The following is a 13,452-nucleotide window of genomic DNA, read 5'->3' as shown; positions in this document are numbered from 1 at the left end:
AGGTGTGTAGGAACGGCGGCGATAAACAAAAGAAGATAGGCAGAGGTTCATTTTCAATCAATGTCATCAGTCCTCCCTCGGGTGACCACGGAGCCATGATCACCGCTCATTACCACACCCACCTTCACATCAACAGGATTGATTAAAACTTCCACTTAAGCTATTTCCAGGGAAAACCGCATTGAATACAAAGCATAAACTGAACAGGAATGAGGTGGTCTCAGTAGGTCAACAAAGCAGTCCTCCCACAATGAACATAGACAGACAGACAGACAGATAGATAGATCAACAGACAGACAGACAGACAGACAGATAGAGAGACAGACAGAAAGATAGATGTGATATAACATATATTTACAGTATAGAAAAATCTAATGTTATTTTGTGAAAAATACAGTATGTGTGATATATGGAATGATTGATTTTGAGATATTTTAAATATATTTCTAATCAATTTCGTTTTTGGATAAAAGTTATAATTGTATAATTTATATCATTTTAAAGTACATTCGTCAGCACAATTCAAATTCCCAACAATGCCCCTCCGATCTCTTGATGAAAGTTTGCCACGGCGATGCGATGATCTTGAAAACGAACTATATTTTCAGAGCGTCACTTCGCATCATCTCCATAGTATAATTACGTTGCATAATGGCCCTGAAGGGGAGCCACAAGGAAACCGTAAAACCATAAATAGAACCATAAATAGAGAAGCATACAAGTTGACTTCCCAGCACCGCGGAGCCTCAGCCAAGTGCTGAAACCGAGCCATCAAATGTATAATGAAGTGTGTAATTCCTGAGCTGATGAATTAAATGGACAGTGTGTTGTTGTGTAGATGTTCATGCCGTGTGTGTGTCTGTGTGTGCGTGCATGCGTGCATGTGCAAATGTGTGTGTGTGTGCAAATGTGTGTGTGCATGCGTGTGTGTTTGTGCAAATGTGTGCGTGCGTGTGTGTGTGTGTGTGTGCATGCATGTGTGTGTGCATGCATGTGCGTGCGTGTGCACACACGCCCTTATAAGCGTGTTTGGTAAAGAGGGGGCGGAGGGGCAGGAGCGTCTTGGACGTTTTCCTGCTGGTAATGCGTCCGTGTCCTCGCTAATTGGCCGCCTGTTGCTCTCCCTGCAGAACCTCCTGTTTCCCAACCAGCCTCAGCAGCCCAACGGTCGCTTCTCGGTGTCGCCCAGCGGAGACCTCACCATCTCCTCCGTGCAGCGCTCCGACGCCGGCTACTATATCTGCCAGGCGCTGACCGTGGCCGGCAGCATCCTCGCCAAGGCTCAGCTGGAAGTCACAGATGGTGAGGGCGAGGGGCCGTCGCGGGGTCTGCCGCGTTTGTCGCGCAGAAGGCTGAATTCCTGCACTTTGGAGGCATTTACACGCCCGGCAAACACATGTTTTCCTCCGCGCCTTCGTTATATCTGGTTTTCATTTCTTATTATTTCATTCGCCCACGCCGCCGCCGTCGATTCTCTGGGATAGAATTCGGCCTTCGACGCTTCGCGCAAAGTTTTGCACATTTTCCCTGTGCGTTAAAAAAATAAATAAATAAAAAAATCCTGCTTTTATTTGAGAAATGGCTGCGTTTGCCCGTGACATCCCGGGTCTTTCTCTTCTCAGTCAGTTTTTTCTTCATAATTTTGCGCTGCACTATTTAATTAAAAATTTCTGCATTACTTTTTTTTTTTTCCCAGAGAGAGATTAAAGCATTGTCCTTGAGTCGCTCCAAGTTTAATGGTCGGCACTCCGGTGAGCGTGGGTGGATCGCGGATGGAAGCGTGTGTGTCCCTGAGCCTGCGTGCATGTGTGTGTGTTCGTGCGTGTGTGTGTGCGCGAGAGAGAGCGAGAGAGGAGAAGTGATTAAGTGAGTGAGTGACAACAGTTTTTCCGTGAGATGAACGATGAGGCGCTGCGAGGTGTGGGAACATCTAATCTCCTCGGCTCCCGGGAAAGTAAGATGGACGGACGTCCCCGTGCCTGCCGAGGGACTCGCCGGCAGAGCGATTGAAACCGCCCCGGGATCGCTCCTTCCACCTCGGAGGGGGGGGACCGGCGACTCCCATGATCCATCGGCGCGCGGGAAGCCAACATTTGTCGTAATTGCGCCGGAATAAAGAATCGTCGCGGTGCGCGCCCGGAGATGGCGGCCCATCAATTTGCATATTTGCTTTTATTATTTATTTTAAGTATGTTGACATACAAATGTGGCTCGGGGGCGGGGGGCGGGGGGCGGGTGTCGTGCGTCGCTGGAACGCTTGTAAAGCGAGGCGAGCGTGACGGGGAAGGGTGTGAGACAGCCCTGGAAGGAAGGGAGGGGGCAGAAGAGGAGGGAGGGCCGGCGCGAGGTCACGGCCGCACCCGCCGCGCCCCTCAGGTTGATTTACCGTCCGGCTCCGACGACAGCCTGTGGAGTTCAAGGAGATTGGTAATGAGAAATTCCTGATCCAGAAACCCAAGGCCTCCTCCGAGCCCCGCCCCCACCGCCCTCCACCCACCCTCTTCATAGTGCCATCAATCCGTGCCCCCGGACACCTCCGCTCCCGGCGGCGATCGCTCTCCCCTCGCCGGCGTTTTTTCCGGGAGGAGCAATCGGAGCCTCCTCGTCGTGAGTCCCGAACCAGAGCCGAGGGATTCATCGGCAAACACCAACCTCCTCCACCGAGTCGGGTTCGGAGGAACGGCAAACGCAGCGTGCCGTTCCAGGCGCTCGGTGCTGTCCCAGCCGCTCGGTGCGCGCACCGGTTACCCGGGGGGGGGGGGGGGGGGGGGCGGGGGGCGACAGCGCTGACTGACGAGGCTTCAGAGGGTTAACGGACGAAGGAGAAAACTTGTCAGGACTCTTGAAAAAGGGCGTGACTCATGCGCCTGGGACGGTGGAGGTCGAGTTGCGGTTACCGTCTGAAAGGGCTTGGCGGGTTCACCGTTCCCCGGGAGGAACGGGGTGACGCCTCTTTCCCAAGTCGCCGAAAGTCCTTTCACCCGGGCTTCGGACCCCTCCCAGGCCGCTTGGGGCTCAGACTCTTCTATCCTGGAACTGGGAGGTGTCTGTAACGTCCTGTCCTACATACCGCCTTTTAAAAGACGTTATTTTCATTTTTTTCCTCATTTAAAGTTGTAGATTTTTGTTGTAGATTCATATTACAGGATGGCGAAAGTCCATCTCTCCTTGCTTCATTTATTTATTTTTTTTTTTTTTTTTTTCCCCCGTAATGAGTGGAAGAGGAGGAGCAGAGCGGAGGGCATGATGATGTGTTGAAAGGTTACCGAGGTAGACTCAGTAATTAGCACCCGCAGGTCTGACATCATTAATCCATAACTTCTAATTAATGTGGACTCTTTGATGCCAGGGGGACTCCGCGTTATTCATCTCAAAATATATAAATCCGCCGAGTGCCAGGACGCTAAGTCGCCGAGAGAACATCTCTGTCACATGTGCGGTTTAATAGAAGGAACCCACAGGCTTGTTAAAGCGCATTAAAAATGCATGGATTAATTTATACCGAATCTAACATTAGCATTAATTTCGGGGGGGATCGGCGACAAACATCGCCGTTTCCTCCGACAGCCTTTGTTTCCTGTTTACTTTCTGAGCTTGTTTCATTCCTGCATTACTTTTGGTGTCGGAGTATACCTTTTTGTTTTATACCCCCCCCCCCCATTGAACATGATGAAGTACTTATCCGAACCACACTGAGTCAAAAGGCAGGAACCTCAATGCCACACTGTGCCCCGGAGTCTAGAATCCTGTATAAACATGAGGCGATCCAGGCGGTAACTGGAAACTGCTTAGCATCCCTCTGCCACATCAATGGCACTGGAAAGCCCTGCTCAGCTATTCTCTCCCGGCTTCTTGGAAATTTGGGATAAAGTCATTGTTTTGCGGTGCATTTACAAGACCTGCGGAGAAAATCGGTCGTTTTATTATAGTAACCCGCCTCCAATGCGAGGACACTCGCGTACTTTCATTTCACAATAACTATTACTTCGGCATCCCATCTAGCCAGTCTTTAGCGCCAAATTTTCTTCTAATGTCGCGGCGAGGAAGGTTAAAAAACCCGTCTCTCCCCGCGTCCCAGTGCTCACGGACAGGCCGCCACCCATCATCCGTCAGGGCCCGTCCAACCAGACTCTGGGGGTGGACAGCGTGGCCTTGCTCAAGTGCCAGGCGTCTGGGGACCCCATCCCCTCCATCCGCTGGATGAAGGATGGAGAGGAACTGCTGGACCCCCGCACGTCCCTGCAGGAGCTGGGCAGCCTGCAGATCAAGAGCATCAAGGTGAAAACCACTGCCGTTATATTAACTATGCATTAACATTTTCAGTTTTGTTTGCACAAATGATTCACCTAAGTTGGCTGTAATCCTTTGATTTTTTTACTTAAATTGACCCGTTTTATATTAAAAACAAGTGGAGTCACTTATGCTTATAAAACCTTGTGCGACTAACCCTGTTGTTTCATGATGCCTGAGGTGCCGTCTAACTTTCTCTTTTTAGAAAAAGTTTTAGAAATGAGTTATGGTGATTGGGCAAAGGTTTAAAAATTCAAGGCAGAAAGGAAACTAACTTTAGCCAAGGTACCTTGCCATTTCTTAGGGTGTACATTTCATCCCTTCTTTACTGCCTCTTGATCACTCTCCCCGCCCCTCCGGCCCATTCCACTCGTCGCTGTCGTTTTTTCTGGCGTGTGTCGCTGGCTGCGTTGCGTTGTGATTCAGAATGAGTATGCGCTTGTGTTGATTCCTGCGCGCATACTTTGGTGCACGGCAGTGCCTGGTAACCTCCGTGGCAGATTCAATTGGACCGTAAGTTAGATGGACAAGCGGAATCATATTGCCTTAAGGAGATGAATAGGCGGTATTGATTTTTGTAAATTGTTTGATACTATCACTTAGTAGTGCGACAGCTCCTACAAGGCTCAGATGTGCAGGCCTGGATGTGCTCCAGCTATACAATTGACACGTGTACACACACACACACACACACACACACACACACACACACACACGTGGACACGCATAACCATTCAGGGTAGATTAAATTTAAAAAGCTCAGTTCCTCCTCTCCCCACTCCGGGGCCTCGATGGAGTAGCCATTACGCTTGACGAAACTGCCGACCGCTGACATTTTTATTTAATAAATCGAAGGAAGGCGCAGGGACGAAAACCAACAAACAACTAAAGTTCCTAAGAGGGATGGAGAGACAAGCCAGCTGTCAGCGGTCCAGGGGGTTCCAGCGGCCCCACCATAAATTAATCAGCATCCCTTTGTTGTGGTCGGCGGGACGGCAGGGGGAAACGAGGGGGGGGGGGGGGGGGAAGGGTGGCGAGGAGAAAATGGAATTCATTAGGAAATTAGCGTCAGCACTTTGAGGCACTCACAGATGACACGCGAGTCGCCGGGCGCTGGCTCGGGTCCACGGAGCCCGCGGCCCCCGAGCTTTTCAATAATGTGAAGTGATGGGAAGATCACCCTCGCCCTGCTTCTCCGGGTGAGCAAAATAACATTTTGCCGGGGGTGTTACACCTCCGACATAAATCTTCCGTCGACGTTTACAAAGCTGGAATCTCAACGCCGACTCAGTTTTGACGAAGACGAGCAAAAATGGCGGGGGTCTACCGGCCTGTCGGCTTTTCCGTGTTCGTTAGCCGCTATGATTCAAGATTCAAGATTTTTATTTGTCACATACATATACATACTTCCATACATATATGCAGTGACTGTTATCGGTTTCATTGAGTTTATGTGTGACCAGTGAATGGATCATCGTGTTGTCATGTGTCATTTATAGCAGCCAAAATGTATATATAATTCAATGGATAAACACAATGTTTTGTTCCAGCATCATTAAGTCTTGAATGAGGGCTCGGGGCGTTTCACTCAGTCAGCTCCTTTCACTGGAATGACTCCCGGCGCAGCCAACGGCCCGAGTGCCGAATTCAAACTCAACTCGTACAAGGTGTTATCACTGGACTTGTTTAGCTCCATGTGTTGACGGTGTGTTTGCGCCCCCTCCCCCCAGCTCTCCGACTCGGGGATCTACACGTGCGTGGCTACCAGCTCCAGCGGTGAAACGTCGTGGAGTGCTTTCCTGGACGTCAAAGGTGAAATACGTCGTCTCACCGCCGCTTATTCCTTCGACTGATCGGTTCCCTTCTCCTTTCGTTTCTCATACCTTGTCCTCCCTGGGTCTCTGTCCAGAAGCTGGCGGTGCGATGGTGACAAAGAGCCGCGACGAGAACGAGCTCCCCGGCCCGCCCTCCAAGCCTCAGGTCACCGACGTCACCAAGAACAGCGTCTCTTTGTCCTGGCAGCCGGGGATGGTGGGAGCGTCACCGGTCTCCTCTTTTGTGATCGAGGCCTTCAGGTTTGTACCTGCAGGGTCCATCCATCCATCCATCCATCCATCCATACATCCATCCATCCATCGGTATCCATCCATTTTGCATCCATCCATCCTTGCCTCCATCCATTCATCTATATTATACTGTAAATGAGAAACAGAGCAGATTGTAGTGTAATGTGGACCAACCCTTGTGCCATTGCAGCCAGTCAGTGAGCACGAGCTGGCAAACGGTGGCGGACCACGTGAAAACCACCCAGTTCACCGTGAAAGGTCTCCGGCCCAACACCATTTACCTCTTCATGGTGCGAGCCGTCAACAACCAAGGCCTGAGTGACCCCAGCCCCATGTCTGAACCCGTCCGGACACAAGGTACCCCACTGCCAGGAACCTTTTTTTCCGCCATTTTCACTGTTGTTCTGCGAAGCATTTTGACGCACTCTGGGTACAACTGTCGTGGCCACTGATAAAGCCACGCTCCCCACGGAAGTGTGATAGTCATCATCTCCCATCAGCAGTTCACGGTGATTGCCGCGCGGAGATACCGCAGGACTTCCCAAAGGTCGAACCGGCCGTCTCAGCCCGGCTTATTAGGGCTGCACTTAGGAAATTATGTAAAATAACCATGTCTACTTTTGGAAGGCCTAACCGAGTTACAGCAATCCCTGCTATGTTAATGATCATAACAGGAGAAAATGACTGCCTACCAACCCGGGGATGATTTGATTAAGGTGCTGGACAGACCGCAGTCTCCAGATTACGTTGATATGATAACTCCTCTGCCAAAACATCCCAGCAGCCTTTGGCTAAGGAACGTCAGAACCAAGCCAAGACCGTGTTGCTCACGGAGACTGAGAGGAGTCGATTTGAATCCCAGCACACCTCCCTCTCGCTGCGTCCACCGTCTTAAAATGACACAGTTATGTTTATTAACTATGGCAGCCGTTGAAAATGAATAGATTTCCTCTATCTCTCAAACGGCTTCTGATGGGTGGTGGCAGGTTTTTGCGTCCTGTGATTCATGACCGTCTCGGGTTGTCTGAGCGGAGCCATTTAAAAGAAAAATGCCATTTCCTCAGGAGGGTTATTTGGTGCCCTTAGTGCCACGGTAAATAACTCCGAAAAACGGGCCCTGCAGAGCCTCCGCTCGGCCACATGTCGAGTCTGGTGCAGGGGGCCTTTCGTCGCTTCTAACTGAAAACACATGTTCGTGATAAATTGTAAATGAGCTGGAAAATAGTGTCATAACGTCTGTTCATGGTCTGACCAGTACGTCTGGGTTTACGTGCTGAGCGGTTGTTCACTCGGTTCCTAAAGAAATTTTTTTTCTCCGTTCAGTGAGAAAGTTACCTTGAAATGATCTCCCGGCCCCGCTGACACCTAAGATAATTATAATATCTTCTAATTATTCTGCTGAATGGCTCCAACCGTAGCGCTGAGCTGCAGAACAGGCCTGTAAAAACGTTGTGAAAATGTTGCCGCGGTGATTTAGTGGCCGGCCGGAACACGTTGCGATCTCCCAACAGCGACTGTGCGAGCTGCTCTACAAATACATTTGGCCAAAGGCTTTCCCGGGACATTACATTAAGTTTGGCACCAGTCCTTCTCCACGCATCATTCCTTTTCGGTTGAGTCTCCAAACGGGGTTTGGACGTTTATTACAGAGAAGCTTGTCTGATTCAACTGAAATGAGGAGCCTCTCGCAATTCACGTTGCTTCCCCAAAAATTGCCCCTCCGCTGCTCATTGAAAAGCAACGAATTTCCCGTCGAAGGCAGACGGCAAAGTGCATGAACCGGGAGAGTCTCATTTGAACACGTAGAGATGTGAATGACGCCCGCCCGCCTGTCTCACTGTCCGACCGTCTTCCCCAGATATCAGTCCTCCGGCTCAGGGTGTGGACCACCGGCACGTGCAGAAGGAGCTGGGCGAGGTCATAGTTCGCTTACACAACCCGGTCGTCCTGAGTCCCACCACCATCCAGGTCACATGGACAGTAAGTGCCGCCGCCGCCGCCGTCTGCACAGTAGCCGATGTTGTGTGTGTAAATATAACGGTTATTACGGTTTTTAAGTGTGTCACAGGTGAGGAAATTGTTTTTTTCCACCGATATTGTGATGATTTGCCCCACGACATATCATCTAAAATGTATGTAAATAAAATATTTATGAAATATTTGCGTCGTATAGTTTATAAATCTCTGCTTAATTCTTCAACATGGGATTTTTAATATATGAGCAGCTATATACCAAATATTGTGATATAAACCAATATCACGTTAAATTCCCTGTCATTACTGTGATAATAAACGATTCAGTGGGGCCCTTTACACCTACTGTAAACATTGATATATGGTGCTATAAGCCTAGATGCACTGCGCTGCATCGCTCATAATAAAGATTGGTGCCCATTGTCCCGTATTAGACAGTTATGTTTATTCATGCGTTCTCAAAACACCACCAGTCGGGTGTAGACTTCTTAACTAACTCCATAGTCACGGTAATAGAAATGCTCACACTCCGTCTTGTTGGGTGTTTTTAGTCTAACGGTCAGTTTTCCCGGTGGCTCTCACAAATCACTCTCTGCTGTATTTATCCCCCTCTCTTTTAGGGGCACGCGGTGCCTGTTTTCGGTTCAAAACAAACGGCGTCAGCAGTGGTTTTTTGTGACTTCTCGTTTCTCATGTTCGTTGACCCCGATAATAAGTCTCACCTGAAGACTTGTTGGCTCATTTCATGCCAAAACTTTGCTTTATGAGAGTGTTAAATAATCAGCATGAAGTATTGCTGCCTAATCAATCAGGTCCCTTGTAGTAAACAGAGGAGTGACGAAACCCAAAACATGCTCTTCATGAAAGTTTTTGACCAAGTAGGGAATCTGTTCTGGGGCCAAAAAAAACAGCGGCTTAATAACCCACTTTTCCAGCTGTTAACAAGCCATCGCGATGAACGGTGCCTCCACACCGTACACTACTCAGTACGTTTCCAGGAGTCCTTATTGGCTCTTGGAGCACAAGGTCTCACGCCCACCCAGTCACGTTGTCTCCTCGGTGGAAGGGCTGTGTCGTCACAGGCCCATGCCTGACTGTCGCCGCCTCGTCATGTCTCGCACTCAGACAGGAAAGAAAAGGCCTGGGCTCGACTTGACACACATATAACACACAGGAGACATGCGCACATGCGTGTGTGTGCTTTATGGCTGCGCTGATGAAAGTCTGTGTATCACAGTGGAAAGCGGGTGGAGCGTGAAGTGTGAGGCGACGCTGTGATCTTAATTGAGCAAAATGTATCACAGCTAATCATGAAGGGTCCATTAATGCAGCGACATCATGGTGCAATGCTCGAGCAGCGAGAGTGGATCTGCTGCTGTAACAACAGGCTTTTGTGTTCATGAGTGGCTGGTGAGACAGCTTATGGAAGTTGTGCTTCATCATTTATTCTGTTATAACATATACAATACATCAGTTTAACCATCAACACTGCTTTGAATTATAATAGTACTGATACTCGTGCACTGACTAGAAATAGTGATAGTATTTCTTCCGTGCTTTCAATACACCCATTCTGCCGTTAACACTATGACGTGGTGTGTTTTCCAGGTGGACCGTCAGTCCCAGTTCATCCAGGGCTACAGGGTTCTGTACAGGCAGACGTCGGGGCTGCCCGCCCCGGGGCCCTGGCTGAGCCAGGACGTGAAGATCCCCTCCGAGCGCAGCGTGGTGCTCTCCGCGCTAAAGAAGGGCATCGTCTACGAGATCAAGGCGCGGCCGTACTTCAACGAGTTCCAAGGCATGGACAGCGAGTCCCGGACGGCGCGCACCACCGAAGAAGGTACGCGGGGGGGCGGGGCTGGGCGGGGCGGGGCTTGGCGGGCGGGGCGGGTGGTGGTGCGGCTGCAGATGTGACGGCGTGGAAGGAGATATGCCGCACGTACACGATGTTGAAACGGTGCAGACCAGGGGCGATGGGGGTGACGGGGACATGGGATTCTCTGCTCCTCCCTCTGGCATGTGTTTGTGTTTGCGTAGCGTTGCCGTGCGATCTGTCCTTTTGTCGCTGTACCTTTTTTTTTCTTTTTGATTTGTTTATGATGTGTGACGTTAACTTGTGATCCATCATCGTGTAGCCACAGGCCTGAGCCGGGACTCAACGTGCCACTCGCTCACTTCCTCCTGTGAGGACGATCTGTCGCTCCAAGCCTGTTTCAGACAGGCCGTGACAAGGCCACAGAGCATATGCACACACATAACCGCACGAAGTGCAGTGCAGAGATACATACACACACACACATTTTGAACATTTAATAATAATACAATAATAATAATAATGATAAGCTTGATTTGTATGGCACCTTTCCTACACAAAAAGCAAAGTGATTTACATTAGTAAGGAATTGAAACAGTAATAACAGAAAAGCAAACAACCCAGTTGCTTCTGAAGACAGAAATGCCCCTGCCACAGAATAATGCCCCAATTTGAATTATTAGTCTTTAAATTCTTCAAGCAATTCTCAAATAATTTTCGAAATAATCACAATTCACAATAGTTTATACATCGTAATACAGAAGGACAACTGTGTTGGTCCGTACAACACATTTTTAATTGATGGCAAACAGTTTTAAATGTAAACAAAGGGGGAAGACAGAAGAGAAGGGAACATGCTTCAAAACAAAATACAGAAACGACAAACTCAAACTTCAACGCTGGCTCTGCACTGGGGACAAAGCGCTGTTCCCAGGCTCTGCCTGCGCTGCAGACTGGAGCTGACAGCCCCATTCCTTTCCTGTTCCTCAGAGGGGAACCCTATCTCCTGCGACCAGACGGTGTATGTGCTGCTGTACCGGAACGGCCATCACATTTTCGCCAACACACGCACACGCACACAAACACATACACATGCACAGACACACACACACACACACACACACACACACACACACACACACACACACACATACACACACGCACACAAGCGCATAATGCAGTTGCACACATCCAGCCCCTCACACCTTAGCCCTCCTGCAACTGCATGTCCCCGCTATTACCGGGGCTGATAAAGCTCTATCTGCATCCCGGTCCCTCAGAGGGTCGGGACGCCTTCTATTTCTGTCGCGGCCCCGGCCATCGCCGGCACAAAGTCGGACACACCGCTCCGGGCTCCTGAGAGACCCTGGGACCGCGGAGCGCGACAGATAGATGGATGGAGAAGTGCAGTGCAGAGAGTGATTAAAACTTGGGGTGTCCATTAGCTAACACAATTAGAGCTGGCCCAGAGCAGGTCCAAGGAAGACACAGGGAAAGATGCTCTGCCCCCCACCCCCAATTCCAGTCACTGTTCTCCATTTTCTTTTCTCCGACACATTCCCTCGCTTTCCCACTAGGGCCAGGTTAAAACAAATGATTCAATTACATTGTTTCAATTTCTAAATCGATTAAAAAAATTGCAAAATCAATACTTTGTTGGGAAGTAATGCAACCATTTATCCCCTTAAATGCAATGCCGCCATAGTAGCAAATGAAATCGTTTATTTCTGTATTTGACTGCATTTGTTCCGCGAATTTCACCAATATTGGATTGAATCGAATCGTGTGTCTAAATCTCATTGGGAGATCCTGCCCAACGCCCAGCGCTGCTCCACATCTGAACAGTGAGTCAAGCCTCCTTCTGACTACCACTGAAGGATGAACACATGGAAAATAAATGGAGAGCCCTATTTATTATGCTAAAGCAAATGCTTATTTATACTGTAGCACACCAGTTTGCAGAGTGATGTGCATCCCTCGGTTCAGAGTGTGCGGGTGATGCACCGCAAAGCCTCAGGCGTCATCCCCGCACCACTCACAGACTAATTTTTGCGCTGGGTTGTCGGGCGTGGGTGTGATATTTTAGCCTCCGGTGTCAGAAACAGGGGGGTCACATTCCCACCTGCCATACATCACTCCGCTAATGGCTCTATTAGCACAGCCTTCAGGGCCTCTAATGAGAAATATGTATTGTTTAGCACAAATATGCATGATAATAAGCTGCTAAATCATTCATAACATTAACTTTGAACGACATTGTCTCTGATGGCCGCGCGCCCACATGGCACTTTGTCACCTGGAGCGCACGCGGCCCTGGAAGACGTGGAGCGTCATGGTTTGATCTGATGCTCCCACCGTAGATTGTTTCTAATCTAGCCAAGGTGCTGTGTTCATCATTGGGGCCATTCATCTTCCACCACGCCAGGCCCCCTCGGCTCTCGGGGGGCCGGCGTGGCCAATCGCATTGAGGGATGAGCACAGATTTGCGGGGTGACACGTGCCATTTTGGATGGAGGCGAGGTGAGGGAGAGGCAGCCCACAAGTAATTGACCTGTCAGTATTCCGCCGCGGTGCCTCTCGCCTGCCAGCCACTGCGGAAATGAAAAAACATTATTTTTAAAACGTTATTTCCAGTTTGGCTGGCTGTTATTTATCCTTCACTCTTTTACCCCCAGTGGGGTCAAAAGATTGTAGCCATCACAGGGACAACGGACCGGGGGAACCGGGTACCTGGGATTGCCCGCTTCCCGCGGCTCTACTCGGCTGTTTGTTTGAGATGCTCCTCAAGCGCAGTCCTCCCCCTGATCCTTACCTACTGGCTTTAGTTCCAGCTGGCTGATCGATACAACCACTTAGTATGTTTACCAAGCCTGTGTTTCCTTTTTCTCTGGAATGCCTCCTTTTGTTTCATATTTCCACCACGTATCCGGGATGTGTTCCTCATCCTTTAAGCCCATTGACCCACATGCCACCCTGGCCGGGTCAATGCTCGAGTCTTAGCTCGACTGAGTGCATTTCCAAGTCTGTGCCAGGTTGTCATTCCACAAATCAATAGCAGTGTTCTCTGCAAATCCTCCAGGCTGGGAGCCGAGGATTGGATATTAAATCATAGTGAAATGTTAAAGACAAGGCTAGCGGTGTGAGACGCTTCCCTGGTCTACATGTAAATCCTCCTCTAATGAGACGTTCTGACAGCCTTCAGCCACCTGTGTCATCCCTGAAGAAAAGCATTCCTTAGGAAAAAACCTGAGTCTTTGTGTGCATGTATGTTCCTGTGCCGGAGTGTGTCTGTCTTTGGTTCTTGATCTG

The 13,452-nt window shown here is 49.6% G+C and overlaps 1 protein-coding gene across 1 annotated transcript in view; it reads left to right on the top strand.

The window, feature by feature from the left end:
* Positions 1 to 13,452, top strand: part of robo2 (roundabout, axon guidance receptor, homolog 2) — a gene marked incomplete at its 5' end in the record, with an annotated part of 178,623 nt that overhangs the window by 132,672 nt on the left and 32,499 nt on the right. The window contains 7 exons of the mRNA XM_080006547.1: positions 1,131 to 1,302; positions 4,079 to 4,278; positions 6,021 to 6,102; positions 6,200 to 6,365; positions 6,547 to 6,713; positions 8,215 to 8,336; positions 9,939 to 10,170. Of these exons, the coding sequence (XP_079862673.1) occupies positions 1,131 to 1,302; positions 4,079 to 4,278; positions 6,021 to 6,102; positions 6,200 to 6,365; positions 6,547 to 6,713; positions 8,215 to 8,336; positions 9,939 to 10,170 (1,141 nt within the window). The remainder of the gene's footprint in view (positions 1 to 1,130; positions 1,303 to 4,078; positions 4,279 to 6,020; positions 6,103 to 6,199; positions 6,366 to 6,546; positions 6,714 to 8,214; positions 8,337 to 9,938; positions 10,171 to 13,452) is intronic.

This window comes from Zeus faber (assembly GCF_960531495.2).
Source record: "Zeus faber genome assembly, chromosome: 9".
In the NCBI taxonomy this organism is placed as follows: domain Eukaryota; kingdom Metazoa; phylum Chordata; class Actinopteri; order Zeiformes; family Zeidae; genus Zeus; species Zeus faber.
Note: the sequence above shows the minus strand (reverse complement) of the source record. Positions and strands in the feature narration are given on the sequence as shown.